The sequence below is a fragment of the Rhinolophus hipposideros genome (genome assembly GCF_964194185.1).
Source record: "Rhinolophus hipposideros genome assembly, chromosome: 2".
NCBI lineage: Eukaryota > Metazoa > Chordata > Mammalia > Chiroptera > Rhinolophidae > Rhinolophus > Rhinolophus hipposideros.
In genome coordinates, this window is record NC_138048.1 from 31,534,426 (window position 1) to 31,561,447 (window position 27,022).

General features: G+C 37.4%; 1 protein-coding gene across 1 annotated transcript; it reads left to right on the forward strand.

Annotated features, from left to right (window-relative positions):
- The first annotated feature begins 452 nt into the window (after nucleotides 1–452).
- On the forward strand, nucleotides 453–24,439 carry CEP97 (centrosomal protein 97). The gene is made up of 11 exons (XM_081066378.1): nucleotides 453–565; nucleotides 2,417–2,559; nucleotides 3,224–3,382; nucleotides 4,795–4,896; nucleotides 6,291–6,404; nucleotides 6,966–7,132; nucleotides 12,001–12,165; nucleotides 13,232–13,365; nucleotides 14,079–14,853; nucleotides 18,180–18,255; nucleotides 19,708–24,439. The coding sequence occupies exons 1-11, from the start codon at nucleotides 523–525 to the stop codon at nucleotides 20,410–20,412; spliced, it is 2,583 nt and encodes an 860-aa protein (XP_080922504.1). The 5' UTR covers nucleotides 453–522; the 3' UTR covers nucleotides 20,413–24,439.
- The last annotated feature ends 2,583 nt before the right edge of the window (nucleotides 24,440–27,022 follow it).

A 27,022-nucleotide genomic window follows, 5' to 3' on the forward strand; every position in this document is an offset into this window, starting at 1 on the left:
CTGTTGAATATTGAAGAACAACCATTTAAAAATACCGTATAAAAGCTTCTATCCCAGCATGCTTTAGTTAACTTTTCAAATAAAATGTGTCCGTGTTGATTATCTCAACAAGATAGCCCAAGCCATTCATTGAGTTGAAAACTTTCAACTTATTCAGAATTGTCAATAGACCCCATAGACTTCTGACAATGAGCTCTCAAATTCAATCTGCGTTAAGTAGTAGTGATCTTATAATCACCCCGATAGTAAAAGAGTCAAATTTCGCAAACACCTACAAAAGGGAGTGAAATGATCATCTAACAATATAGTCTGCTCATCTGTCAAATTAGGGAGTTGACCAGGGTTCCTACACTCACGGAAGCTCAGATTCTTAACCGGGTTCTACATCATTAGGCGTAGGAAGCCAATTGGGCCTCTGGGTCCCGTGCATCCTGGGAGCTGTAGTTTCCGGCTTCCTACTCCCGACTACAAGCTCCACAGAATCGCTTGAGGACGGTTGCTTGGTATTAGCAAGCGGGAAGTATGGCCGTGGCGCGCGTCGACGCGGCTTTGCCTTCTGGGGAAGGTAAGGCGATTCCCACCCCCGAGTCCCAAGGTTTACTCCAAGGAACTGAATTAAATAGTTGCCTCTGGAGAGAATAAGCCTGGGTTTAGAGGTGCAGTTCTGGACCAGTTTTTTTTTGATGGGGATCTGTGCGCGTCGCGGAATCGCTCTGCCCTGTGGGAGTTGTAGTCCCCGGGCTCTTCCTAGCTCTCCGGCGTTGCGGTGAGGGCCTGCCGGGGGACTACAGCCCCCAGGGGGCTTCGCGTGGTCGAGCTCAACCAGCTCCCGCGCTCCTTAGGTTACCTGGGTGGTGGGTTTTGGACTGCGGTGATCTTCCTAGGATGTTTACTTTGAGTTCTGGGTGCCCAAGTGAAAATTGCAGGATATTTTCCTTTCGCTTTACGTGTTTCCCTTTCTACTCGGTTCCTAGAACATTTAAGAAACCTTCTGTCAAACACAGCTCCATAGACTGACGTTAACCCTTTCTTGGAAGTGCCCAGTGGCAGTGGTAAAATCTGGGGGTGATCCAGAGCCCCTAGTTCTCCACGCCACATTCTGCAGACAGGGTCCTGGGATCGGGTTTGGTCGCTGCCCAGCGGAGCGCGGGGCTTGTGTGCTTCTGTGGCGGGGAGCCGCCAGGTGTGGGCCGAGCTCCTTTGTTTTGGTTACAGCTCTGAGGCTCGGCAGCAGGCGTCTGGGTCGGGGGCAGGGCTGAGGGTCCAGGCCTGTCTCCACGGCTTAGATCTGGGGCTCATTATATTCTTGGGGGGAGGGAAGGAGGTCGATGGTTCTGAGCGGTCAGTCGACCCCTTGGAATGTGCAAAGTCTGTGCGTTTTCCTGGGACAGTTTTCACCAAATTCTCAGAGAATCCCATGACCCCTCTCAAATGCTAGAAGCCATTAGACAATGGAAAAAACTTCGAAACCCTTCAGGACAGCTATCTCAAATAATTATTTCTTGCATAATCTTAATCTGGGTATAAATTTGAAATTGGCAGTTTCTCTGGAGATACCCGCCACCCTCTGGTATCTCCTTTTCTTAAACTCCACTTCCCCAACCCGCCAAGGAAGGTACTTTACTGACAATGGTAGCAGTTAACATTTACAGAGCACTTTTTATATAAGCTAGATGATGTTCTGAATGCTTTTATTTTCTTTTACATCATCTCATTTTTTTCTGTAGAACATTATAAGCCATGTATTATCACCCCCATTTTACAGAGTAGAAAAGTGAGCCTCAAAGAGATCAATAATTGGCCCAAGATAACACAATGGTTGAGGGAGCCAGGATTTGAACATCTGTTATACTACATTACTTCATTGAGTGCCCTGTGCCAGGGATGGGGCTGAGTGTTGTTCATATGGTTTCTCTTTTCACCTCCATATCAATTTAATGAATTAAGTATATTACTCCCATTTTGTAGATAAATTAACCGAGCTATACTTTGCTTTTCAAAACAGTGCGCACTTTAGGATATGCTGGTAATTAGATTGTAAGGAGGTTGATCCCTGTTAAAAGATTAGTTCCACTTAAAAAATACTATCATTACGTAGGAACAAAATGTGGAACTAATAGTTCTTATTTAAATGTGAAGAATTACAAAATATTGCATCATAGAAACTTGAGTAGAATATCACAAATCTCGATGTAATTAATATTTCTGAGGAAAAGTGGACAATTTCAATATGTGGTCATTTAGAACTTGATTGCTTTAGTTTTTAAATCTTAATATTTATTATGCTTTCATGTTTTCTAACTCTAAGTCTATAGAGATTTTATGAGTATAATTCCATCCCTATGCTTAGCTGTTGTATTTGTGTTTTTCTTTCTTTTTTTTTTTTTTTTTAAATATTTTTTCTTCTCCTTTCAAGGATCAGTGGTCAATTGGTCAGGGCAGGGGCTACAGAAATTAAGTCCAAATTTACCCTGTGAAGCTGATATTCATACTTTGATTCTGGATAAAAATCAAATTATTAAATTGGAAAATCTTGAGAAATGCAGACGATTAATACAGGTGGGTATTAATTACTATCTGGGGAAATAGTTATATAGGACCAGTTTATTGTTGTATGTAATAAAACAATATAATAACCTAACAAAAAAAACATAACCTAACAAAAAGTAACTCTGCAGGCCTGGAAAGTAGTAAATGTTGCCTTAAATTTTTACATGACAGTTTCTTCTGAAGATGAACACGTGTTACATTTAGACTAGAAAAAGAAGCATTTAAAAAAATAGAACATTTTACATTGGCAAAATATTGTGTTAGATAACTTTGTACCTCACCAGAGTTCATTCACTCAACAAATGTTTACTTGGCCCCTCATATGTGTCTAGCACTGTTCTAGATTTTGACTGAGACAGCACAAGGACCCCATTCTTGTGGAGGTTACATTCTTGAGTAGTTGCTGTGTTAAAAATGTGTTCTCTGCGGTAGTTGGAGGAAGTCTTATTGCTCAGCGTTTTGTGTATTTTTCATTGCTTAGGAATAACAACAACAGCAACAGCAAACTAATAGTTACTCTGTAGAATATTTAGACAATGTATGTGAAAAGTCCAAATTGGATTTATATATTTAGGAATGTTTGGCCATATAAACAAATCTTTTTAAGCACCCTAATGTGAATGTGATATATATATTTGAGTCCTAAGAATAATGATATGTTTCCTTTCCACAGTTGTCAGTGGCTAATAATCGGCTGGTGCGGATGATGGGTGTGGCCAAACTGACCCAACTCCGGGTGTTAAATTTGCCTCATAATAGCATTGGCTATGTGGAAGGGCTAAAGGAACTGGTACATTTGGAGTGGCTGAATTTGGCAGGAAATAATCTCAAGGTGAAGTATTTTTCTCTTTTTAGTAATTAGGTTTTCTTTTTTTAATTTACAAAAGTATTCACTGTAAAAAAGAAATTCAAGCAGTATAGAAATAAGTAGGATAAAAAGTAAAAGTACCCACTCCCACTCTGCAGGGATAATTTAACATAAACTAAAAAAAAAAAATCTCATTTTGAAACACATACTGCAGTAAAATGTTCATTTAAATGTGAACAAAGAATCTATATTATGCTTAGAAAAGTAGATCAGGGCCAGCCGGGTGGCTCAGGTGGTTGGAGTGCTGTGCTCCTAACACCGCTGAGGTAGCATGTTCAATTCCCACATCGGCCAGTGAGCTGCACCCCCTACTGCTAAGATTGTGAACAACAGCTTTCCCTGGAGCTGGGCTAACATGGGCTGCCACAGGCTGTTGCGGGCTGCCATGAGCAGCCGGTGGCTAGCGTGAGTGGCCCACAGGCAGGCAGCCGGTGGAGAGCTGCCATGAGCGGCTGTGAGTGGCCGATCCATGACTGGCGACCGACTACCTCAGCCAGGGGGGAGCGCAAGGCTCATAACACCACCATGGGTCAGGGAGCTGTGTCCTACACAACTAGTCCGAGAAACAATGGCTTGAACCAGAGGGGTGAAGGGAGGCAGAACAGTGGGGGGAATAGTAGATCAAATAGTAGAATGAAGTGTTAGGAGAGAGACTATGTCATGCTGCATCGAGCTTTAAGTAAATGTTGAATTGTATAGTGGAGAATATACTGTTTTAATAGTCAAGAGATCTAGATTCTAGTCCTGCTTCCGCCACTTAGTAGCTCTCTAATTTTGGTTAAGTTAATACATATCTCTGTACCTTATTTTTTAATATGCTAAATGAGAGGACGGATTAAATGATATTAATAGCTGACTTTTATTGATCAATTAATTTATGCTACGTACTATTCTAAGCACCTTATTCACTGTATTAACTCATTCCATTTCATGACAGCCTAGAGGTAGGTATGGTTATTATGCCTGCTATATAGATGAGGAAACTGAATTACAGAGAAGTTAAGTAACTTGCCTAAGGTTACACAGCCAGAAGTTGCAGAGCCAGGATTTGAACCCAGGTAGTCTGGCTCCACTCTTAATTTATAAACCCTATACTATACCAACTATCATGTGTCATCTCTAAGGTTTCTTCAAGGTGTAAATATCTGGGATGACATGATCTGCTACTCTTAGAAGGATAATGACAGTGAAAGATTGCTATGTAACAATTTACCAAATTCTGTTAGCGCTGCTTCCTCTTTTGTCTTGCTAAGCTCTGCTCCTCTGCTTCCAATAATAAAGAAAGGAGGCATGAGACTCAGCTAAGAGGAATTAGGGAAGAGTTTCTTTTTTTGATTTTGCTTCCGTGAACTAACATGATAATTTTCTTGTGGTAGGCCATGGAACAGATCAATAGCTGCACGGCTCTACAGCACCTCGATTTATCAGACAATAACATACCCCAGATAGGTGATCTATCCAAATTGGTATCACTGAAGGTAAGCGTGTTTTCTGACTATATCATTTCTGAAATTTTATACTAAAATACCAAGAGAAAATGATCTGTTTGGCTTAAACTCAGCGTGCTGTATATGAAGAACAGATTGTGTTCATTATGATAAAAATTTTAGTAGAGTACTAGAAATTAAATATGGAACCTTTTGTTTCTGGTGTCTGTAACTGATTTATTTTAACTAAAACTGGTCATTGTAGTTAAGGTTAATTCTCATTAATCATCCTTCAACCTTGAAAGTTCCTTCATGCCCAACCAGCAATGCTAGCAGCTTTAGTTATAACGTACATAACATGTTAGTGAGGTGGAAAGGAATCATTCTCGAACTTGAGCCTTTTTCCTTTGCTACTCAGGGTTGCTATATTTTTAGTAATAAGTATTACTAAATTATCAACATTAACTTCACTTTAATTTAAATAAAAATAAACCTGTAGCACATAGCGTGTTTTATGGAGGGGAATGTATCATGCAATCAAATAAACTACAGTTGGAATCACAGCTTCAAATAAACATGTAAGCTTTTTCCATATTTTTACTTCATTGGATATTATTAACATCAGATGAACTCATTAAGCTAATTAAGTATTACTAACTCAACTGTCCCCACACCTTTAGCAGGAAATGTAACAGTTATTCTGAACAATTTGATTTAGCCAGAAACTAAGAGAATTAAAATAAACTAAAGATGATTGAACCTTTTTTCCTGGGTGTTCAGAATTTTTGGTTTATATTTCATTGTTGCTGACTTAATTTGAGTCAGCTTCATCTACAAGTAGCACATTCTACCTTCCTCAAGCTTTTAGTTTCCAAAAGAATACAGTTGCAAATTATAGGTTGTTTGTTCTCTCTCTCTTTCTCTCTCTCTCTAAAATTTGCTTTATACATGATTGTTTTAACGAATAGTTTCTTTCACTTTTCTCACCCTCTAGTTTGATGTTTTATGTATGTGTGTATGTATGTATGTATGTATTTGAGAATTTTTATGAGAGTTTATTTGAGCCAAACTGACAACATATGCTGGGAGCATAATCTCAAATACTCCCTCTATTTTGATGTTTTAAAAGGAAATGAACAAGTATGTTGGAAATTGCTCAAGTTTCAATAAACTAAATCTCACAAAGTGCTAGTTACTACAACAGCGTGTGTTCTTAGACAAGTCTTGAAACATTCTTGGGCTTAGAATGTGGACATGAAAAGAGAGAGTTGTATCAGAAGACCACGTAAGACCCTTCTAGCATCAATCGTCTTTGATTCGTGTGCTATGAGAAATATAATAAAATAGATCCCCTTATTTTCATACATATCATTTTGCTTTTTTCAAAATAGACCAATTTATTTGTAACTTTTTCATTTGTAATTCATTCTGTTTTTACTTTTAAGACCCTGCTTTTACATGGAAACATCATCACCTCTCTTAGAATGGCACCTGCTTACCTACCCAGAAAGCTTGCTATACTTTCTTTGGCAGAAAATGAAATTCGGGATTTAAATGAGGTAAAATATGAGGGCATTCTGTGGGATCCAGGAAGTTGAAAAGCTGTGAAAAAGGAGGAGAAACACAAGAGAAAGTTGTGAGCTCATGTTTAGACAGTGAGCATCTTGGAAGAAACTGCCATCCAGATGAAACACTTGGCTTTAGATCACTATTTTTCTTTCCACTTTTTTTTATGTCACTGGGTCATTAATGCTTGATTTCATATATAATGCTGTAATTATTCCATTTGGAAGTGATTGGGGGTAGAGGGACATCTATATTAAAGGGGTTAATAAAGCATACCGTGCACTTTTCTCTTGCTGCTATTATGTTTTCAAAATAGGGTTCTCTCTGCTAGGAAACAGTGCTGATACTTTCTAAGGGATTTTGTGCAAGAAGGACAGATGGCCATGTTGTTGGGATTTTAGAAGTCAGTGGATAATATAAGAGTGTTGCTGGTCACTTCAGAACAAGAGGGAAATTGTTACATTCTCAAATTGCCCAAGATATGTAATCAGCGGAAGCCCTGTGCTTGACACTGAATAGTCCATTTTGTTCAACAAAGATATCCTTTGTTTCAGATTTCTTTTTTGGCATCCTTAACTGAATTGGAACAATTGTCGATCATGAACAATCCTTGTGTGATGGCGACACCCTCCATTCCAGGGTTTGACTATCGTCCGTACATCGTCAGCTGGTGCTTAAACCTCAGAGTCCTAGATGGATACGTGATTTCTCAGAAGGAAAGGTGAACATGACCTCTTTAACATCACATTTATCATGGAAGTTACTGCAAAGACCATTTCTAGCTTACTACAGATTAATAAACTGAATATTTCTTAAAATATGCCTTTAGAAATTAAGATCATTAGTGCAGTCATATAACAGACTATGTGCTGATCATTTAAGATTTTCTACCGTTTCTTAAAAAAGGATAAGAAATAAATATCAGCCCCAGAGGTTGGGGCTAGTGAATTTATCTTAGTGTCCAACATACAATAATTTGATTTCTAAAAGTTCTTAGTTAACTGCTTGTTTGGGTTTGGAGCACTTCTATATAGAAACCATGTTATGGATGCTGTGTAGGGTCTCAGATCAATCCCACAAAAGCTTGTAATTCATCATATGTATGAAGGCAGAACCCAGCTATGCTTTATGACAATGACTCTGGGAAAATGCGAACAGAGTTTCAGTTTGGAACCGGTAGTAGACATGCTGATTGGTCCTCTTTTCCTACCTGTGAATCAGAAGTGGGGACACCCCATCTCTAGATCATTGATGGTTTCTGTGGCTCAGAGTTGGGACCCCTGCATGATGAGGTCTTCTGGCTGCTGGGGCATGATCAGTGGCATCAAAGCTGTAGGGTTAGGAGGTTAGGAACTAGGATGCGGACAAGAGGGGGTGGAGTGAGGGGATAGTGAACGTTGAGATGAGTTTATTCTCATCACTATGCCTCATTTTACTTCTTCCTCTCAGTTCATACATACATGCATTTATGACCTCAACATACACATTCTTCCTCACCGTTTTTGTCTTTCTGTATTAGAGATTGGTAGTAGTAGTTTGAGGAGTTTCCTGATGAGAGGATGAGTAGTAGATAACTGGCAGGGTTTTCCTTTTCCTTCTCCCTGTGTTTCATCTAGTTGCTGAATAGGGCATGGGGCAGTGAGGACTGGCACCAGCTATCTAGTGGTGGTGCTGGTGTAGGGTGGGGGACATGTCAAGTTAGTTTGTCTACAAAGAAGTGCCGCTTTCCCTTTTTCCTGCAGTAAGTGTTGCTGTGTATTCAGAAACCTTTTTTTGTTTGTTTGTTTCAAACTGTGGATAATTCTAAAACTGGAATATGGATTTACTTGGATTTTCTTCTCCGTATCTTTCTTCAAGAGAAAGAAATAACGTTTTTGGATTTTTCTATGGGAGTAGGACTGGCAACATTTTCATATGTGGGAGGCAGCATTGCGAGATGGGCAGAGATAAGGGTATGGTGTAAAGAAAGACCAGGGAAGAGAGATGAGACTTGGTCAGGAGAGACAAGAGAGGGCTTCACATCTTTCCTTGCCACCCATTTGCTGTGTTGCCTGGGCAAGTTCCTTGACTTTTCTGAGCCTTAGTTTTCTCATCTGTAAAACGTGGGTAATACTACCTACCTTTCAAGGACTCTATGAGGATTAAGGATAATGGGTATAGCATAATACTGGTCATACATTGGGTGCTTAATACATGATAATTGCCATTATTGCTTGAGGATAGGGACTAGGGATTGAACTAAAGCAAGTGTTAAAAAATAAAGTATTTGTTGACTAGATGAATAATAATGCAAAGGCTATGTTTCTATGCTGTGGGAATGGTTTTAATCCAAGTGACGTAAGGTGAATTTGTATTTTCTTTGCACTTTTCCCATGTTTTATAAGTGTTTAATGTCAGAGATGTCAGGAGGCAGGGAACAGTGGGCTTTCATTTGGGGTCGCCTCCCTTTCTGTGGGGTGCCCTACAGTAAAGAAGTCTGGGAGGAAGGAAGAGGTGGAAGGGTGGCACAGTATAACCCTTTTTCAGACAGATTCTTTCCTCCATAAATTAAAAAAAATTGCACAGTATCACATAGTTCGGATGTAGTGTGATAATATTTTAAAATACGCACGTAATCACCACTGAGAAAAAGAATAGAACATAGAACATAACCGGCGTCCAGAGATCTCCTGTACCCCACTCCCATCACAACTCCCCTCCCCACTAGAGATAGCCAGTGTATTGACTTTTTGATCAATCAGAATGATTATTTTTTTTCCTGGTTATTATGGAGTCTTTACATCAACCAGCTCCCAATGGAGTAGCTAAAATTTAAAGGACGAACAATACCAAATGTTGGTGAGTATGTGGAACAATTAGAACTCTCATACACTGTTTAGCAGTGTAAATGGTTCAATCGCTTTGAAAAACTGGCAGTATTTACCAACGCTAAACATACAAATAAATACTATATGACCTAACTTTTGACTTCCGGCATATAGCGTACAGAAATGAGTGCTTATATCTACTAAAAGACACGTTTCATAGCAGCCTTATTCATAATAGCTCCAAACATTTGGGAGCTATTTGGGAAACAACCCAAATAGAAGAACGGGTAAATAGTTATAGTCAAACTAAGGGACTTAGATCGTTTTGATGCCATGACTAGCGAGAAAAATGCTGCTGCAGTTGATGTCTGGGACAACTGTAGTCTAAACAGTGCTACCAGGTTTTAAAACAACTCCGGAAGTAATCTGTTCAGGAGGGAGGAATAATTCTAAGGGAGAGCTTTTGTCTTGAAAATCAATGGGTAGCCTGAGCAGCATTCAAAACATTTTCCTGGTCAACTCTGGGAATTACCCTGAAGGACAGGAAAGGATTTCCAGTTTTTGTATCTACCCAGCCTCACTGTTGTTTGCTAAGAGCACCCAGATTAAAATTTTTCTCCCTTATGAAAAGTATCTCAGTTTATTTGATGACGTCAGATATCCAGATCTTGAGTGTGTGTATCACAGAAAAGAGTAACTTGAGCCATCACCTACCCCTGTGGTGCTTTGGCTGAGTGCTTTCTCAGAGAGAAGCAAACTTGTAGAAAGACCACCTTTGTGTAGCACCTCAGTATCTGGAGTTCCTTCTGAACTTGTTTTGACCTGTGTTTTACTATTTATAGGACCAAACTACACCTCTGTTGCTTAGATAGAGATCAGAACTTAGGGAGCTTTGGAGATGTTTCTTTTTTAAAATATATTTAAAATATATGCAGAAGTAGAACGAGTAACATGTGTATGAACACCTAAATACCCCCTGTGCAGCTTCAGCAATTATCAACCTTTTGCCAATCTTGTTTTATCTGTCCCCCACTTTTTCGTTAGAGTATTTAAAAAGGAAATACCAGATATCATTTCACCCAATATGCTTTCTTTCTTTCTTTTCTTTCTTTTCTTTCTTTTCTTTCTTTCCTTTCTTCCTTTCTTTTAGGAGAAAGAGCAGATTGTTTTATATTCTTTCTTAGTAGTTGTTGCTTCTGTTATATTACGTAAACTGTTCCTTCAATTTCAAAAGAAGGATCATATTCCAATGATTTGAAATTAATGTTAGAGCCGAATGAATTTGAAGGTTGTTTTTCTTTGAATTGGCAATGGTATTTTAATTAGCAGGGAGATTTTTTTACCTAGGAGAATATTTTATGGATTAATAAACTTGTGTAATGGTATGTTTTTGAATATAAAGCAAAGGCAGAAAATCAGATCTTACAGTAGTTGATGCTTCACAGTTTGTGGTTTTCCTCACACATTTAAACTGTGGAGTATTCAAGTCTGACCCTTCTCTGACCTCTTTCACTTCTCCTTCTTCCCAAACTATAAACCATGTATAACCTTGAAATGTTGCTTGCTGGGTCTATTAAAGTTGGTTGGTGATTGTCCTTTTCTATGTACCTTTTTTAGGGGAGAGCTTTTGAACAAGCCATTTGCTTCATGGGAAAACTTATGGAAACTTAAAGGAGATGTCATAGAGATTCTGAATGATCTTTATTTAATTCACAGAATATGCCCATGGAAAAATACTTCTAGTTATTTTTATTAAATAGAATAAAATTTTTTATTGTTAGACTAAGATTGGGATTACATGACTTCAGTTAATCAGCTTGACGTACCTCATCTCATATCTCATTGTTAGAAAACAGTTTTTTTCTTGTGACATTGGCAAATCACAAACTAAACTTGTTATATTTTATCCTACCACGACTCGTTAATCAGTTATCAAAAGGACCAGTTTCTTTTCAGTCTATAATACACTTTGGGTGGCTTGACAGTTTTGGACTGGACAGTTTGTATGATTTGGATACCTTAATATGAAAGCCCAAGAAATTGATTGTGGATTGGAAGTGATTTTCAAACTATTTGCAATGCTTCATAGCATCATACCAATGTTAATGGTATAAAAACAGAGAAAAAAAGTATACTTATATGATCCAACCTCAACTTTAAGTTGAGGGGCAGATTTAAGAATGGTATAATTGAGGCAATGCCATGTTAAATTGAAAAAAATTGAACCATATATGCAAAAGTAAACAGTATAATGACCTCCCGTGAATCCATCATCCAACTTCAGCAGTTTTTAACTCTTGTTCCTCTTTAATTTCACCCACTTACCCCTTCTCCTGTATTATTTTGAAGCAAATCTCAGATTTCATGTAATTTCATCTGTGAATATTTCAGGATATATCTCTAAAAGATAAGGGCTTCTAAAGGAAATAACTACAGTACTGTTATCAAATCTCACATGTGATGTATTAAAGTACTTCAGTTTGACAGCAAATGGAGGGAATACTCATTGCTTTTTTGAAAATAATTTAAAACTATTTGGAACCATTAGTGCAACTCCATGGAAGTGCCCTTAAACAAGAAAAACAAAACAAAAAAACATTTAAAACATTATAAGAGTAAGGGGAGTGAATTAGAAGGATAGATTTTTTAAAACTTGACTGAATTTTATTTGTGAGAAACATTAATGATGCTATAATGGTAAATTAAGAAGGGAAATTGTTGCTTGGAAATGTATCTTGTCTACCCGGTGCCATCTCCTCTTCTTTGTGTCCCCCAATTCCAGTTTGAAAGCTGAATGGCTCTATAGTCAAGGCAAGGGGAGGACGTACCGGCCTGGCCAGCACATCCAGCTTGTCCAGTATCTGGCTACAGTCTGTCCTCTCACTTCCACACTGGGTCTTCAAACTGCAGAAGATGCCAAACTGGAGAAGATTCTGAGCAAGCAGAGGTAAGCCTGTTTATTTCTAGCAGTTGATGAATTCATAGTGGAAACACCTCTGAGTCTTGCCTTTGGGGTTAGTAGGCTGAAGCAAGTGCTGCAGCCTACTTTTCTGTGCATTTGGGTCCCTTGTCACTGCAGCAGGCCTGCAGGGGAACTTAACCACCATGCAGTGCAGCCCCGTTTGCTCCACAGCAGCGGCATTGCCAATTATTTCTTTTTTTTTTTTTTTTGAAAGGGGAACGGGACTTTATTGTGGAACAGTGTGTACTTCCAGAACTTTTTTCCACGTCAAGTTGTTGTCTTTTCAATCTTAGTTGTGGAGGGCACAGCTCAGCTCCAGGTCCAGTTGCCATTGTTAGTTGCAGGGGGCACAGCCCACTATCCTTTGTGGGAGTCAAACCGGCAACCTTGTGGTTGAGAGGACGCGCTCCAACCAACTGAGCCATCCAGGAGCTCAGCGGCATCTCAGCTCAAGGTGCCGTGTTCAATCTTAGTTGCAGGGGACAGAGCCCACCATCCCTTGCGGGACTCGAGGAATCAAACTGGCAACCTTGTGGTTGAGAGCCCACTGGCCCATGTGGGAATCGAACCTGCAGCCTTCGGAGTTGGGAGCACGAAGCTCCAACCGCCTGAGCCACCAGGCCGGCCCTCTAATCATTTCTTGAGTGGGGAGAGCCAAGCAGTATGGGAGAATGGGATAAAAAAAAAATGTATTTGTCCTTCTAATGCAGGTGTTTGTTAGGGGTTTTTAAACACTAATATTATGAAGTAGAGTTAAAAAAAAAAGTATAGCTAGAAGCATTTAGTAGTTACTTCTTTTATCAGAGACCCTGCCTTTGAATATTTGTGCAAGCGTATACATATGAGGTGTCTACATGACTTAAAAATAAGTTTCTTAACCCCCTTTTCTATCCAGTGCATTCAAATGAGACTTTGTAATTTGGTGGTGATTAAAGGTGTCTACTTTGAAAACTTGTATACTTCTACCTTTCTGACAGTGTAACCTAGGAAGCAGAAAAGCTTTTCTTTTTTTTGGTTTGTGTTAAATCATATCAGATGTTACTGATTTTAGGTTTCACCAGAGGCAGTTGATGAACCAAAGCCCAAATGAAGAGTTGCCTTCTCTTCCTCCTGCTGAAGCAAGGACACCCCTGGTACCTGAGCATTCAAGCCCTGCTCAGGATTGCCAGATAGTCCAGGAAAGCAGTAAGAAATTGTTTTTCTCCAAGTTGTTTGATCTTTTGGATATCATAAAACAGAAAAAGTGCATATTTTTATAATTTTTTATTAGTTAACTTAAGTGATCATTTGGATCTTATATTTTATGTATGTACATATACACATACATGTATGTATGTGTCTATAACTATTTCTAATTTTTAAAAATTCAGAGGACTGCTACTTTACTGATCTGATACTTTAATTATTCTTGTGATTATTGGAAGAACTTTTCTTTTGTTTTTTTGTTTTAAGGAGGCTGCAGTTCACAGTGGCCCATGCGGGGATTGAACTGGCAACCTTGGTGTTACTAGCACCACACTCTAACTGACATAACCGGTCACCCCTAGGACTTGTTATTTTTCAAATAATTTGGTTTGATGTTTTAGGTATATGGGAGGTGTCACTGAAGGCATTTTATTGCATTTTCCTATATTTGAAGGAGTAGATTTCATTAAAAAGATGTAACTGAAAAATATCTCTTTACTCACTAAAAATAAACATGTGAGGTGATGGATTGTTAATTTACTAGATAGTGGGAACCCTTTCACAATGTGTACATATATTAAATCACAGCAATGTACACTTTAAATATCTTACAATCTTACGTGTCAATTACACCTTGATAAAGCTGAAATTAAAAACAAAAAAACCTCTTTAGATATTTAGTGCTTTAAATGATACTCTGTTGATTCTTCTAGAACCAGTCATCCAAGTCAATTCTTGGGTTGGGATAAGCAGGAATGATGACCAGTTATGTACTGTTAAGAATAACTTCCCAGCCTCTGTACATACTACAAGATATTCTCGAAATGACCTTCATCTGGAAGACATACAGACCGATGAGGACAAGTTAAACTGTAGTCTTCTCTCTTCAGAGTCTACGTTTATGCCAGTTGCGTCAGGACTCTCTCCAGTGTCACCTACAATTGAGTTGAGGCTACAGGGTATTAACTTGGGCCTGGAAGATGACAATGGTGCACATGAATCTGTGAAAGGGCAGGAAAACCAGGACTTGGGTAAGGAAGAGGAAAAAGCTTTCTGGGCTGCCAATGAGAATTCTGATCAAATGACAAAAAGTGCAGTCAGAACAGAGGTAAATGAGAAAGATGGGCTATGCCCTTGTCCTGAGCCAACAGTAACCAGTGCTGTCTTGAAAAGTGACACCCACAGTCTTACATCTTTTCCTGAGTCAGTTGGACACACCGTCTTCCATACACCACCAGACAGTGAAGAATCCGTGTCTCAAGCGGCTTCAGAGAAATTTCCCTGCAGGGTTTTAAGCCAGAAATCTGTTGCTTTGGGACAAGATAACGTTGCCCTTCAGAAATTGAATGAAGCAGCCACCAAGCTTCAGGCCTGTTGGCGAGGCTTCTATGCCAGGAACTACAACCCTCAAGCTAAAGACGTTCGTTCTGAGATACGGCTGCGCAGAATGCAGGAGCACGTTGTCTGCCTGACTGAGGAAATAAGGAGGTGGGTCACAGGTCCTGTGTAGGTGCTGTTTCGTTGCTTTGGGGGTGTCAGCTTCCGAGAGTTTATTCAGAACACTGAATCATTGCTGTTGTGGCCCGGACACTTTTCATACCATGTTGCCACTCTTGGCTAACTTGTTTCTTACAGTATACTGACAGCATCTTGAGGACAGACTGTCATATGCACTTCCAGCTGTAGCACAACAGTTGGTACATAGATACAGTATAGCAATAAATATTGAATGAATGCATGTCTTATAGGGATCTATAAACCTAAACACAGAAAAGTACAGAAAATGTAGGAAAACTGAATAAGTTTAAAAGTGAGAAGATGAGAAAGTCTACGTAGAGCGCAGTAGGTGACATAAGAATTAAAGAAAATAGGGATTTAAAAGGAGCTAAAATTCTGGGGCAATGGTAGGAATTAGTCCTTAATTCCATGGCTCACATGTTTCACTGACTGCGAACCCAGGAAAATTTAGGATTTAAAAATTTATTTCAAGTATTAGTACTGCAACTAGAAATATTTATTAATATTATCAAGTGGAAGAGGAGGAGGCAATAAAAGAGACTGAGAAGTGACAACCAGAATGGTAGGAAAACTGGGAGGGTGTGTTGTCTCCCAGCTCCAACAGGGACATGTTGCAGGAAAGAAGAGGTGTTATAGGGAGAACAGAGAACTATACATTAGATTTAGAAGCTGGAGATTATTGGTGGCTACGCTGGCGGCCCCAAGATTATCAGGTTTTGTGATTTGCTAAAAGGACTCAGAGAACTCAGGAAAGCTGTTCTGTTTATGATGACGTTTTAATGTAGTGAAAGGATACACATTAAAATCAGTGTAGAAAAAGGTGCATCAGGCAGAGTCCAGGAGAGACCAGGCACAAGCTTCCAGTTGTCCTCTCCTGGTGGAGAGATCCAGGCGTGTTATGTCAACCACCATGTGTGACAACACGTGAAGTATTGCCAGCTGGGGACGCTCACTCGAGCCTTGACATCCAGGTATTTATTGGGGGTCAGTCACATGGGCATTGAGTGCCTGTATGACTGACCATCACCATTCAGACCTCAGCCCCCACCTGAGGTCAGACTGGTACAGTGTGGCCCAGGGTCTCCGGTGAACAAAACAGTCATTCACCAGAAATCACATTGGTTAAACTGTGGTTCCGCCCCAGGCCCCACGTGTACAGGCAGGATATTCCAAGGATTATCTCCCAGGAGCTGATCAAGGCCAATTCTGGCTTTGGAACACATAGGGTTTGAACACCCCAACCCACCGAGTTAACCCTTTCCTGCCCAGTGAGCTTCCTGAGAGCAGCTTCAGTGGCGGAGTGGGACGAAGGCAGTTTGGAATGGGTTGAGCAGTGAATGAAGATGGAACGTAGCCAGCTCTTTTGGGACATGTTGCTGTGAGGAAGGGAAGAGAGGAGGTGGTTGCTGGAGGAGAATCTGGAGTTACGGAAAATTCTTTTTTAAAGATGGGAGATGTAGAGCATGTTTATATGTTGATGGAAATGATTTAGTAAAGAGGGAAAAACTGATGGTGGAGAGGAAACAAAGAGGTGCAGGTTGAAGTTCTTGAGAAGGTAAGAGAACAAAGAATCCAGGGCACAAGTAGAGGGAGTGGCCTGAGGTTGGAGCAGGAGCAGGTTAGGTGATGGGTGTGGTGGTGGGGGATAGAGAAGTTCTGTCTGATGGATGCTTCCCCTTTTTCAATAATATATAAGGTGTAATCAGCGTTTGAAAATGCGGAGAGGGGTGAGGGTGAAGGAGGTTTAAGGAGAGATGTGAGGTGAGAGGTATTCATCTTAAAAGTGAATGTCTGAGTATAAGGAAATGGAGGAGGATTGCTGCACAGTGTGAGGAAAACTTAAAGTGCAAAACAACAGCTCAGGTTGTATGATTTTCATCAGCATTTCTCAGCTGTTCTTTTCTGATTTGGGCTTGGTTCATTTGGTTCAGCCAGGAATGGGTTTTTTTTTCCAGGTGAATATTCCAGCAGGGGATAGAGGGGGCAAGGGAGCCAAAGATATTTGGGAGGCAGTGATTATAATGATGGATATTACAATTTAAATCAGGTAAAAGGAAAGACAGGAGGAAGGGATCATTAGTTTGGAGGTCTAGATGAAAACTAGATTGCAAAGTTATTGCAAGAGCAGGTGAACTGGGAGGATAGGTAGTGGTTTGTGTGGGTGCTGGAAATCATTTTTGAAAGTGGTATGACTGGGTCAAAATGACTGGGTCTAGAGTGAGACAATGATACTGAGTGATGTGGGTGGATTATTATTAGATAAAGCATCCATGTGAATGCTGAGGTCTCCAGAAATGACGACAGGAATGGGGCAGCAAGAAAGACTGGTGCTGAGACTTCAGTGAATGGGGCTGGATAATGGGAGGTCAGTACTTGAAAAGAGTTTGGGGAAATTTAGCAGGATAGCAGGAGTTCTTCAAGGAGGAAGGTAAAGAATAGTTTGTTCATAGCAGTGAGAGGCAATCTTTTGACCCTAATGGATAAATAAAAAAACAAAACAAAAAGAAATAGCTTCCACTTGAGGGCAATAGTACCCTCAGAAATAGGTCTGAGTTGGTCAAGGAAAAGTTCACATAAGAGGCTGAATACATAAGGGAGTTTGCTTATTACAAGTCAGGAGTCCCAGATGGCACAGGAGAAAGGCTTGGGGGGCGAGAGAAAGTAGTGAATTGAGTCTGAGGTTCCGAACAAAATGGTGGTGATAGTTTGGGAGATAATGATCAACTAAAGGGAACCTGAGGTTTGTGCTAAGTATGGAGAGAGTGGCAGTGAGCCCAGAGCAGGACTTTAGTGAATGAAGGGAAGTGATGGATTGGTTGGGGTGTGTGTCTGTTGATGACAGGGAGGAGTAAGTCAGGGAGTTGGGCAAACAGGGATAAAGTTTGATGGGATTAGTTCTACTAATGTCTTAGAAGAGGGTGTTTCTAGCTGTGATCCTATTCCTTAACTGTTTTGGAGGCTCTCAATCATCACCTTTTTCTTCAGCTCCTGCCCCTTTAGTGTGTTTGGCTGGGAAACTGAGGCTAGATAAAGAGTCCTTTAGTATTTTATTTTTCATTATTACTGGCAATACTTTGTAGAACCAATATAATCTGAATTTCAGTAACACGTCATTTGGCTTCTTCTTTGTTGAGTGATAGTCTAAAACTAAAGTTTCAGTTTAGATATTCTAAAAGTAGAAAGGACTGTTACTAGTTTATTAATCTTTTTATAGTGCATGTGTTTATTAGTTGTAACAAGAAGTGCAAGTCAAAGCACTCTTCCTTGTGTCAGTAATGGATTCTGAATTATTGTAGGTTAAGAAAAGAAAGAGATGATGAACGTATTAAAAATGTTGTACAAGAAGAGGCTGTCAGATTCCTCTGGAACCAGGTAAACCCCCTGTTGCTGATTTATCTAATGTGTAAACAAAGAGCAATTTCAGATTTATTGAGAGTATCATACAGGACTCAGGCATGTTAAGTGCCCTTTCTCAAGGTTAGAGGTGTAGTTTGTGCTCTTTGCCACTAACTCTGAACTAGGCCAATGAACTTTATTACATTTTATGTAATCTGAAGAAAAATAGTTTCATAATTTTGATCAGAAAGATAAAGAAGTATAAAGAAGTAGGAAGGAAAGTGACTAAGTTGAAGGATGTTATTACTTTCCCATATGTAGACATAAAAAAAAAAAACAGTTTATCTTGTTTCATCTTTTGGGGATATTTGAATGAAGGGTGACTAAAATGGTATATGATGACTATAATATGTACATCCTAAAAAGTACGTATGGCTTCTGAGAGAGAGAGTTTGAATCTTATAATAACATACTTTAGGGACAGTTCAGACAATTGGTTTTACTGTTGTATCCCATGAAATATTTCTTGATAATTCTTGGAAATATTTTTATAAAAGAATTTGTTCTACTAGGATTTTCCTACAAAATTTAAAAATAAGTATTGATTTTTAAGGTTTTAAAATTACTAATAGTGGGGGAGTATTTAAATAAATTATAGATTATCAGTACTATGGAATATTATGGAACAGTTAAAAAGAATAAGGGAATAGTAAATATAGATTGACATGGAAAGATCTCCACAATAACACTGTTCAGTGAAAAACAGCAAATTGCGGAACTTAGGGTTGCACTTGATTTTAAAAACTCCCTGTGTATTTGAAGCTACAGAGTAAAAGGTCTGGAAGGATACATAGAAAACTTCTGTCAGTGATTACTTTGGAGGGTTGTCAAAGGGAAACTGAAAAATTCTCTATATTGCTTTCTTGTTGCAGATTTTACAGTAACATTTTAAGATTTTAATTGTACTTTAAAAATGTAAAGATCATGTTACTAAGAACTCAGGATTATTTTCAGGTATTTTAGAGTTGTATATACTATATTGTTAGATAATATTTAAAACTCTTATCCCAAATGGATATCTAAGATGAGACTTTTATTTTAGAGAATCTACTTGTATGAGTAGGCTCTAATCTGTCTTATACACTCATGGATGTCAGTATATATCGAGAACATATTGACGCCTTGGTCAGCTAGACGGGTACCGTTGTGCTCCTGGTTGTTTTTCCAGTAGAAGCAGGAGAATTGCTTTGGCCCTTCCCTATTCTTCTGGTGAGGGCCTTTTGTTACCAAGGATGTGTACCACTTGTGCCAGCCTGGTTTAGGCTGAGGGTGCTATGGAAAGGGTAAGGGAAGTCAGGCTATTTCTAACTCCAGTTCTGCCGTCTGCCATTTATCCACTTGATGTGTGTTGGAGGAAAAGCTCAAAGGACAATAGTAAAACAGGCATGATTTTTATTTTATAATAAAACTCTATCCTTTGGTTTATAGGTAAGATCTCTCCAAGCTTGGCAACAGACAGTGGACCAGTGTCTAAGTTCCTGGCACTCTGATGTTCCTCCTGTATCAAGCACGCTGGTGCCACCTGAGCCGCCATTATTCACCCAAAGTCAGGAGCCCTGTTCTGATCAAGATTCTGATTGGTTCATTGCTCCTGATGAAGCTCCTCAGGAAAAATCCTTACCAGAATTTCCAGACTCTGGTTTTCATTCCTCCCTAACAGAACAGGTTCACTGTTTGCAGGACTCTCTGGATTTTGGAAAAAGTTCCACAGAAGGCAGTGAGAGTTCCTTAATGGGGAATTCCATTGACACAGTCAAATGTGGCCAAAAGTCAGCTGCAGGGGATATTAGCAAAGAACATGATGAATGGAATAAGGAAACCTCAAACAATGAGCAGGATAATAGTCTGCTTGAACAGTATTTAACTTCAGTTCAACAGCTAGAAGATGCAGATGAGATGACAAATTTTGCTGAAGGGACAGAAGATAGTATGCTTCCCATAGCTTGTTCCCCTGAAAAGTTAGATGCCTTGTCTGACAGTGCTTCCGTAGATGATGCTCATGGCATAGCTTCTAGTTTGCAAGATGAAATCTGCCAGACACCAGAGAATTGTAACTTAAATGTAGAAGTTCAAGGGCAGCAGTCAGAATGTGATTCTACATTTCAGGTATTACATGTTGGTATTACTGTGTAGCGTGTCTGGTTGCTTGGGAAGCAGAAAGCTACTTAACTTTTCATAAGACTATGTTCAGTTGCCTTTTTTTTTTTTGAAGGGGAATGGGACTATTTTCCCCAGTTTTGTTACTATTTATATAGAATTTGTATTCCTGTCTCATATTTTCCATATTCTAGGTAGTGAGCCGAATCTTCCTTTTGATTTTGTTAGCTTTTTTCTTAGCTGTAATGTATCAAATGATAATTTATTTTGAAACCTATATGCACTTTATTTCTTAACAACTGAATTGCTTGAACAGTATTCCTATTTTTTATGTATTCATTACTTTTCAAAAATAAACTAGAATATCTTAAAGAAGATAGAAAAATTTACCTTAAAGATATAAATACGAGAATTTTGACTCTTCTCTGTGTAAGGAAATTAATTGTGTAGTGAGGAATGCAATTTGTTTAAGTGAATATAAATGGCAAATATGAGGAATTGAAATTTGCTGGCCTCTTTGGAGGAAGGACATGCAATTTTAAGCCTTTTTTCCTCCCTTATAGAGTAAAGGAAAACCTTCTTATAAGCAAATCGGGAGAGAAAGTGAGATTATAGGATTTTTCAGTAAGGCTGATTAAATTGTCTTATGGAAAGCTGTAGTTTATATTAGGTATCAGTTTTAACAAAAGAAGCAAAGTGTTGCACGCATAATTAAAATCAAACTTATTTAGCGACAACACAAGAATATTATTGTGTTGTCATAGCAAACATTTATTATCTTTTCATTTAGTTCTGTTTTACCACACAGATAAGCATTTTGTGTGCCAATATATTGCCAGAAATTAATGTATGTTCATATTCTCTGTTTTTGCTTTATATTTGTTTATGTATTTCAGCAGAAGGTCCATGGTCATTTACTTCACTTTTGACCTCATAATGAAGAACATTTAAAATAATACTAGTGGTAGAATATGAATGATTTTTTTTTTTGAAAGAACTATTTTCTGTCTAAATCTCTGAAAAAAATGCCACATTTGGAAGACAATTCAATGGTGGTTAAGAAAAAATAAACCTCACTTATCTTGTTAAAAAGAATATATATCTGTAACTCCAGGAAGAAATGATAATACTGTGTTTGAATGTTATAGATAGACGTATTTGCAAATGAAGGATAATTTTTGGAAGCTTGATATTTTCATCTTTGAAAATGTTCTGACATCATTGAACAACACATATCTGATTTCCCCAAATTTATGGACGTACAACTATTTAAAACTATGGCAATACTTAAGTATTCTCTAAATGTTGGTGCTAAATGCCCATTATTATTCAGTTACAGCCAGTAGGTCCCCTTCTTTGTAGTTGTAAAACTTCTGATCCTTTAAGAATAAAGTCAGGGGTCACATGTTAATACTTTGTTGATAATTAGAGACATTTCTCTCCAGTATGGGTAAGGTATATCTTTCTTGGTTTATAAATGTGTAGTATTCAGGTTGAGAAGAGTTGGATTTCATTCTCAGAAATCTGGAACCTCTTAAAAGGAAATATTTTTTGTCTCTTATAAACTGAGTAAATCTTTTGTTCAAAAGTATTTTCCCTAGTGAAGCATGTGTAATGTTGAATGCATGTTAAATAAAAATAGAATTTTTAACTTTTTGAATAATACTGATTATCTTTTATGAATGGTTTTGAATTTCTTCTTAAATATGCCCTATTTTTCTATTTTACAGTTAAGTGCCTCATTTGCTACCATAGTTAAATAAAGAAAAACCAACTTGCACAGCACTATTACCAAAAGTGGTGCTTCATGGTACATTAATTTCTCATAAAAGCTCCAGAAATGTCATGGTTCAGTATTTCCTAACTAGGTTTCTGCTGACTTCCTTCCTCTCTTTTTTTTTCAGAAATATAAAAACACAGCTAAATTCATTTGAACATAAGTATTTGTCAGTAAGATTTCCTCTTTTACTTTTGATTTGTTTTTCTAGCCTATAAGTAGTATCCAGAGAACTTTTATTTTAAAATTGGCCGAATATGATAATGATTACTATTCTACTCTTCATTCTATTTAACTTGACTAGTATTTTGAAGTACAAGAATATTAAGTAGATCCTTACCTTAACTGTATAGATTATCTTGAATGTAGATAGAATGAAAATAATGTAAATTAGAATGCAGGAAAGCTGTCATAGACTTAATATATTTTAATAGGTTTACAACGTAATTCAAAATAATTTATGTAACTGAGACACTTGGTTTTAACTCTATGGGCTATTCATTGGTGTGGCTAAAGACGGAATGGGTCTAGTAAGGTTTGGGAAGTTGAGCTTTAACAAGGTCTTTGTGTTTTGTCTAACAGGAGAGATTTAGTTCAGCTGTGCTGTTTTAATTCCTATCAGTTCTCTTTATTTATGGATCATTCAGTGTATTAATTAGAATTCCTGCAGAAGCACAGAATCGTACCATGTGAGAATTAGAAGGAACCTTAGAGATTCTAGTATCTTTGTTTTGAAGATGAAAGTAAGGCACAGAGAAGTTAAATATCTTGTCTGCTGTTTTAGATAGTAGTAAATAAACTATGAAAACTTAAGTTATTATTCTTTACATTTATTGTGTCAATAAGAAAATCTCGCAGATTTTTCATTGTTTTTGAAAGAGAAGAGAAACTTCAAAAAGAGCTAGAACTCTACCACTCAAGGCAAAAGTGCTTGTAAAAAACAACTAATTCATTCAGAACTCTGAGTGAATGTTCTCTAAGAAATGTGATTTGATTACGTAAAATGGTTTTAAAGAGCAATAGTAGAAACTAAACATTTAAAAGCATAACTGCATCTTAGAGTCCATTTATTTGATAACAAGTATAACAAGTTACTGAGATATAAATTTTTCTAGTGAAATGCTGAATTTGATTTTATTTCATCTTCAGTTTTACAGAACACCACATGTTATAGTTTTAACTCCTGGTGTGCAAAAGGCTGCAATCATGACAGTTGATACATGTACTTGGTTTTATAAGTTTAATTATAGAAGGCCTCAGAATATGCGTGTTTTAAGAAAACGTCTGTTTAGCCACAGCAAGTGTTTGTATATATGCGAATAATTTTATTATTGAATAATATGAGCACCATTCTTGAGTGTGGATTTTTCTCTTGATTTGGGTTATTTTAAATATACAAATACCATAATAGTGCATTTTTCTGTTATCTGCTTAAGACAAGTCTAGTTCCACTTTTTAATAAGTATTTTCAAAAACAATATTGGCTTAAGAAATTATACTATCTGCCTTGGTACTTTTTTTATGCAATTCTTAGAATTGGATTTATAACAAAAATTTAAAATCTTTTTTTTCTGGAGAATTAAGACATAGTGAAAAAGGGAAAAATATAAAATGAGTCTGATCGAGTTTCTATTCATAAAACAAATTTAAAAAGAGACTTAATTGCTTAATGTATATTTTTTACTTTGCCATGTACCTTATTAAGGGATATTTTTTACACTGTAATGTTTTAACTTTTAAATACATGACCCCCCCTTATTCATGAAGTAAAGCAGAAGGGGTCTGTAAGGAATATTCTAAACATTTTTAGTGATACTGCTTTTGTTGATCAAACGTGTTAAGATTAAAATTAAGATTTAATTTTAATTTAATCTTAAAATTAAAAGTCAAGTAAATGAAGTAGTCCTCACAGCTTAGAGAGAAACAAACAGTTGTCGTTTTAAAATGAGGTGCTTTTTATTTGTGAATGAATAGAAATCATACTAAATTTTAATTCCTTAATTGATTTTAGTGACTAGCTAGCAGGGATCATTCTGCAGTAGTTTTGTTCATTTTCTAATTAAATTTGAAAATGAGTGTTTTGTAATAATTTTAATGTTGAGAACAACAGTTTAAAATAATTTGATTTTGAGCTATTTTTAGATTTTTTTCTTTAATTTTATTGTAGAAATAGTAGATGATTCAATCAACTGGTGATGGTCTGTTTTATGAAGGCTTCATATTTTATATTCTACTTATTTAATTTGTATTTGAGTCTCTAATTCTAAATAAAAAGTTTGTACCTTTCTTTGAGTGATTATCTGTTTATTATAATGATTGGTAGTAATGGTTGTTATTCATTGTAATTAAAGGCTGATTAAAATTCAGAACAAACTGCCAATGGAAGTCTACCAGAGAAGGTCCTGAGTATTGTTGTTATATAAATGAATTTACAATGAAACAGTCCTAGCCTTATGAAAATGGATATGAAGTGGAAGGAATGCTAATTTAGTTTTATTTGGTATGGATTTAATTACTTTTAAGATACTCACTGGAATTCTCTGGGTAGAGAAGAGCAGATACTGTGTTTCCCTGAAAATAAGACCTAACTGAAAAATAAGCCGTAGAATACTTTTTCAGGATGCTCGTAATATAAAATAAGCCCTAATGTGTCTTTTGGAGCAAAAATTAATATAAGACCCGGTCTTATTTTCGGGGAAACATGGTAGGGCTTGTTTTCTATTATGATCATCCTGAAAAATCATGCTAGGGCTTATTTTCCTGTTTGGTCTTATTTTCGAGGAAACATGGTACTAGCCCACAAAAAGAGCACAGGTGACACTATTGGATGCTGTTGAAACAGTGGGTGATGAAAGTGTTAGGGGTGGGTAAGTAGAGTAAAAGCCCTAGGATTTGGCACAATTAGGACCTGTAGTTGGTTGGTGTTATGGACGGAATTGTATTCCCTGTCAAATTCATATGTTGAAGTCCTAACCCCCAATGTGACTGTATTTGGAGATAAGGGCTTTAAGGAGATAATTAAGGTTAAATGAGGTCATAAGGCCCTAAACCAATATGTCTGGTGTTCCTATATGAGGAAGAGATATGAGAGATTTTTTTCTCCATGCACATCCAGAGAACAGGCCATTTGAGGACACAGTGAGAAGGCAACCATCTGCAAGCCAGGAAGAGTTCTCACGGAAACCATGCTGGCACTTTGATATTGCACTTCCAGCTTCCAGAAATACGAGAAAATAAATTTCTGTTTTTTAAGCTACTCAACCTGGTATTTTGTTATGGCAGCCTGAGCAGACTAATATAGTTGGTTAAAAAAAAAAAAAATTGAGTAGGGAATCACAAAAAGTCTATCTATCTGTCTGTCTGTCTGTCTATCTATATCTTAAACTTAAAAAGAACTATTGAGAGATAATTGACATACTGTGAACTGCACTTATTTAAAGTGGACAATTTGATAAATTCTGACACAGTGATGTGCTGCATAATGACATTTCAGTCAGCGATAGACTGCATATACAACAGGGGTCCCATAAGGTTATAACAGAGTTGAAAACTTATTGCCTGGTGACATAACTGTTGTAAAGGCATTATTCATGTGTTTGTGGTGATGCTTGTGTAAACCTACTACGTTACCAGTCATATATAAGCATAGCATATACAGTATGTACAGTTCATGTTATTTGATAATAAACGACTATGTTACTGGTTTATGTGTTTACTTTTTATTGTTATTTTAGAGTATACTCTTTTACTTACAAAAAATGTTTGCTGTAAAATAGGATGCTGTTACGCTGGTAGCAGCCTCATACATGTCGTGTTTACAGTGTCTCTTGATTGCATCATTTTCTCTTGTGTTTGATTTAATCTTGTGTTGTTTTATAAATTTAGTGCCGCCTAAGTGTACAGTGTTTATAAGTAAGTAATGCACTGCAAGTCCTAGGCCTTCACGTTCACTCACCACTTACTGACTCACCCAGAGCAACTTCCAGGCCTGCAAGCTCATTTATGGTAAGTGCTCTATAGAGCTGTACCATTTTTTATCTTTTATGCCATATTTTTTACTGTACCTTTTCTATGTTTTGGTTTGTTTAGATACACAAATCATTACCATTGTGTTATAATTGCCTACAGTATTCAGTACAGTAACATGCTGTACAGGCTAGTAAACTAGGAGCTATAGTATATAGTCTAAGTGTGTAGTAGGCTGTACCATCGAGGTTTGTGTAAGTGTTCTCTGTTTGCACAATGACACAATTGCCTAACACATTTCTCAACATGTATCCTCATCATTAAGCAGTGCATGACTGTACTTGTCCATAAAACTATCACAACAATAAAGATAATGAATATATTTATCGTCCCCAAAAGATTCCTCATCTCCTTCATAACCCTCCTTCTATTTTGTCTGGTTTCTTTTACTTAGCATGATTATTTAGAAATTCATCTGATAGTTCATTATTTTTTACTGCTGAGTAGTATTTCCTTGTATGTATTTGCTAAAATATATTTTTGTTTTTCTCAATTTAATTAATTTTTTTCCAGCTTTATTGAGAAGTAATTGACATAAAACATTTTGTAAATTTAAGGTATACAATGTGATGGTTTGATACATTGTATTGTAAAATGTTTACCACAATATAGTTAAAAATTATTTATCACCTCACATAGTTAAAAATTTGTGTGTGTGTTAAAAACTCATAAGACCTATTTTCTTAGCAACTCTCAAGGAGTTTTATGGTATCAGGTCTTATGTTGAAGTCTCTAATCCATTTTAAGTTAATTTTTGTGAGTGGTGTAATTTAGGGGTCCATGTTCATTCTTTGCCATGTGAATTTCTCAACACCATTCATTGAAGAGACTATTCTTTCCCTA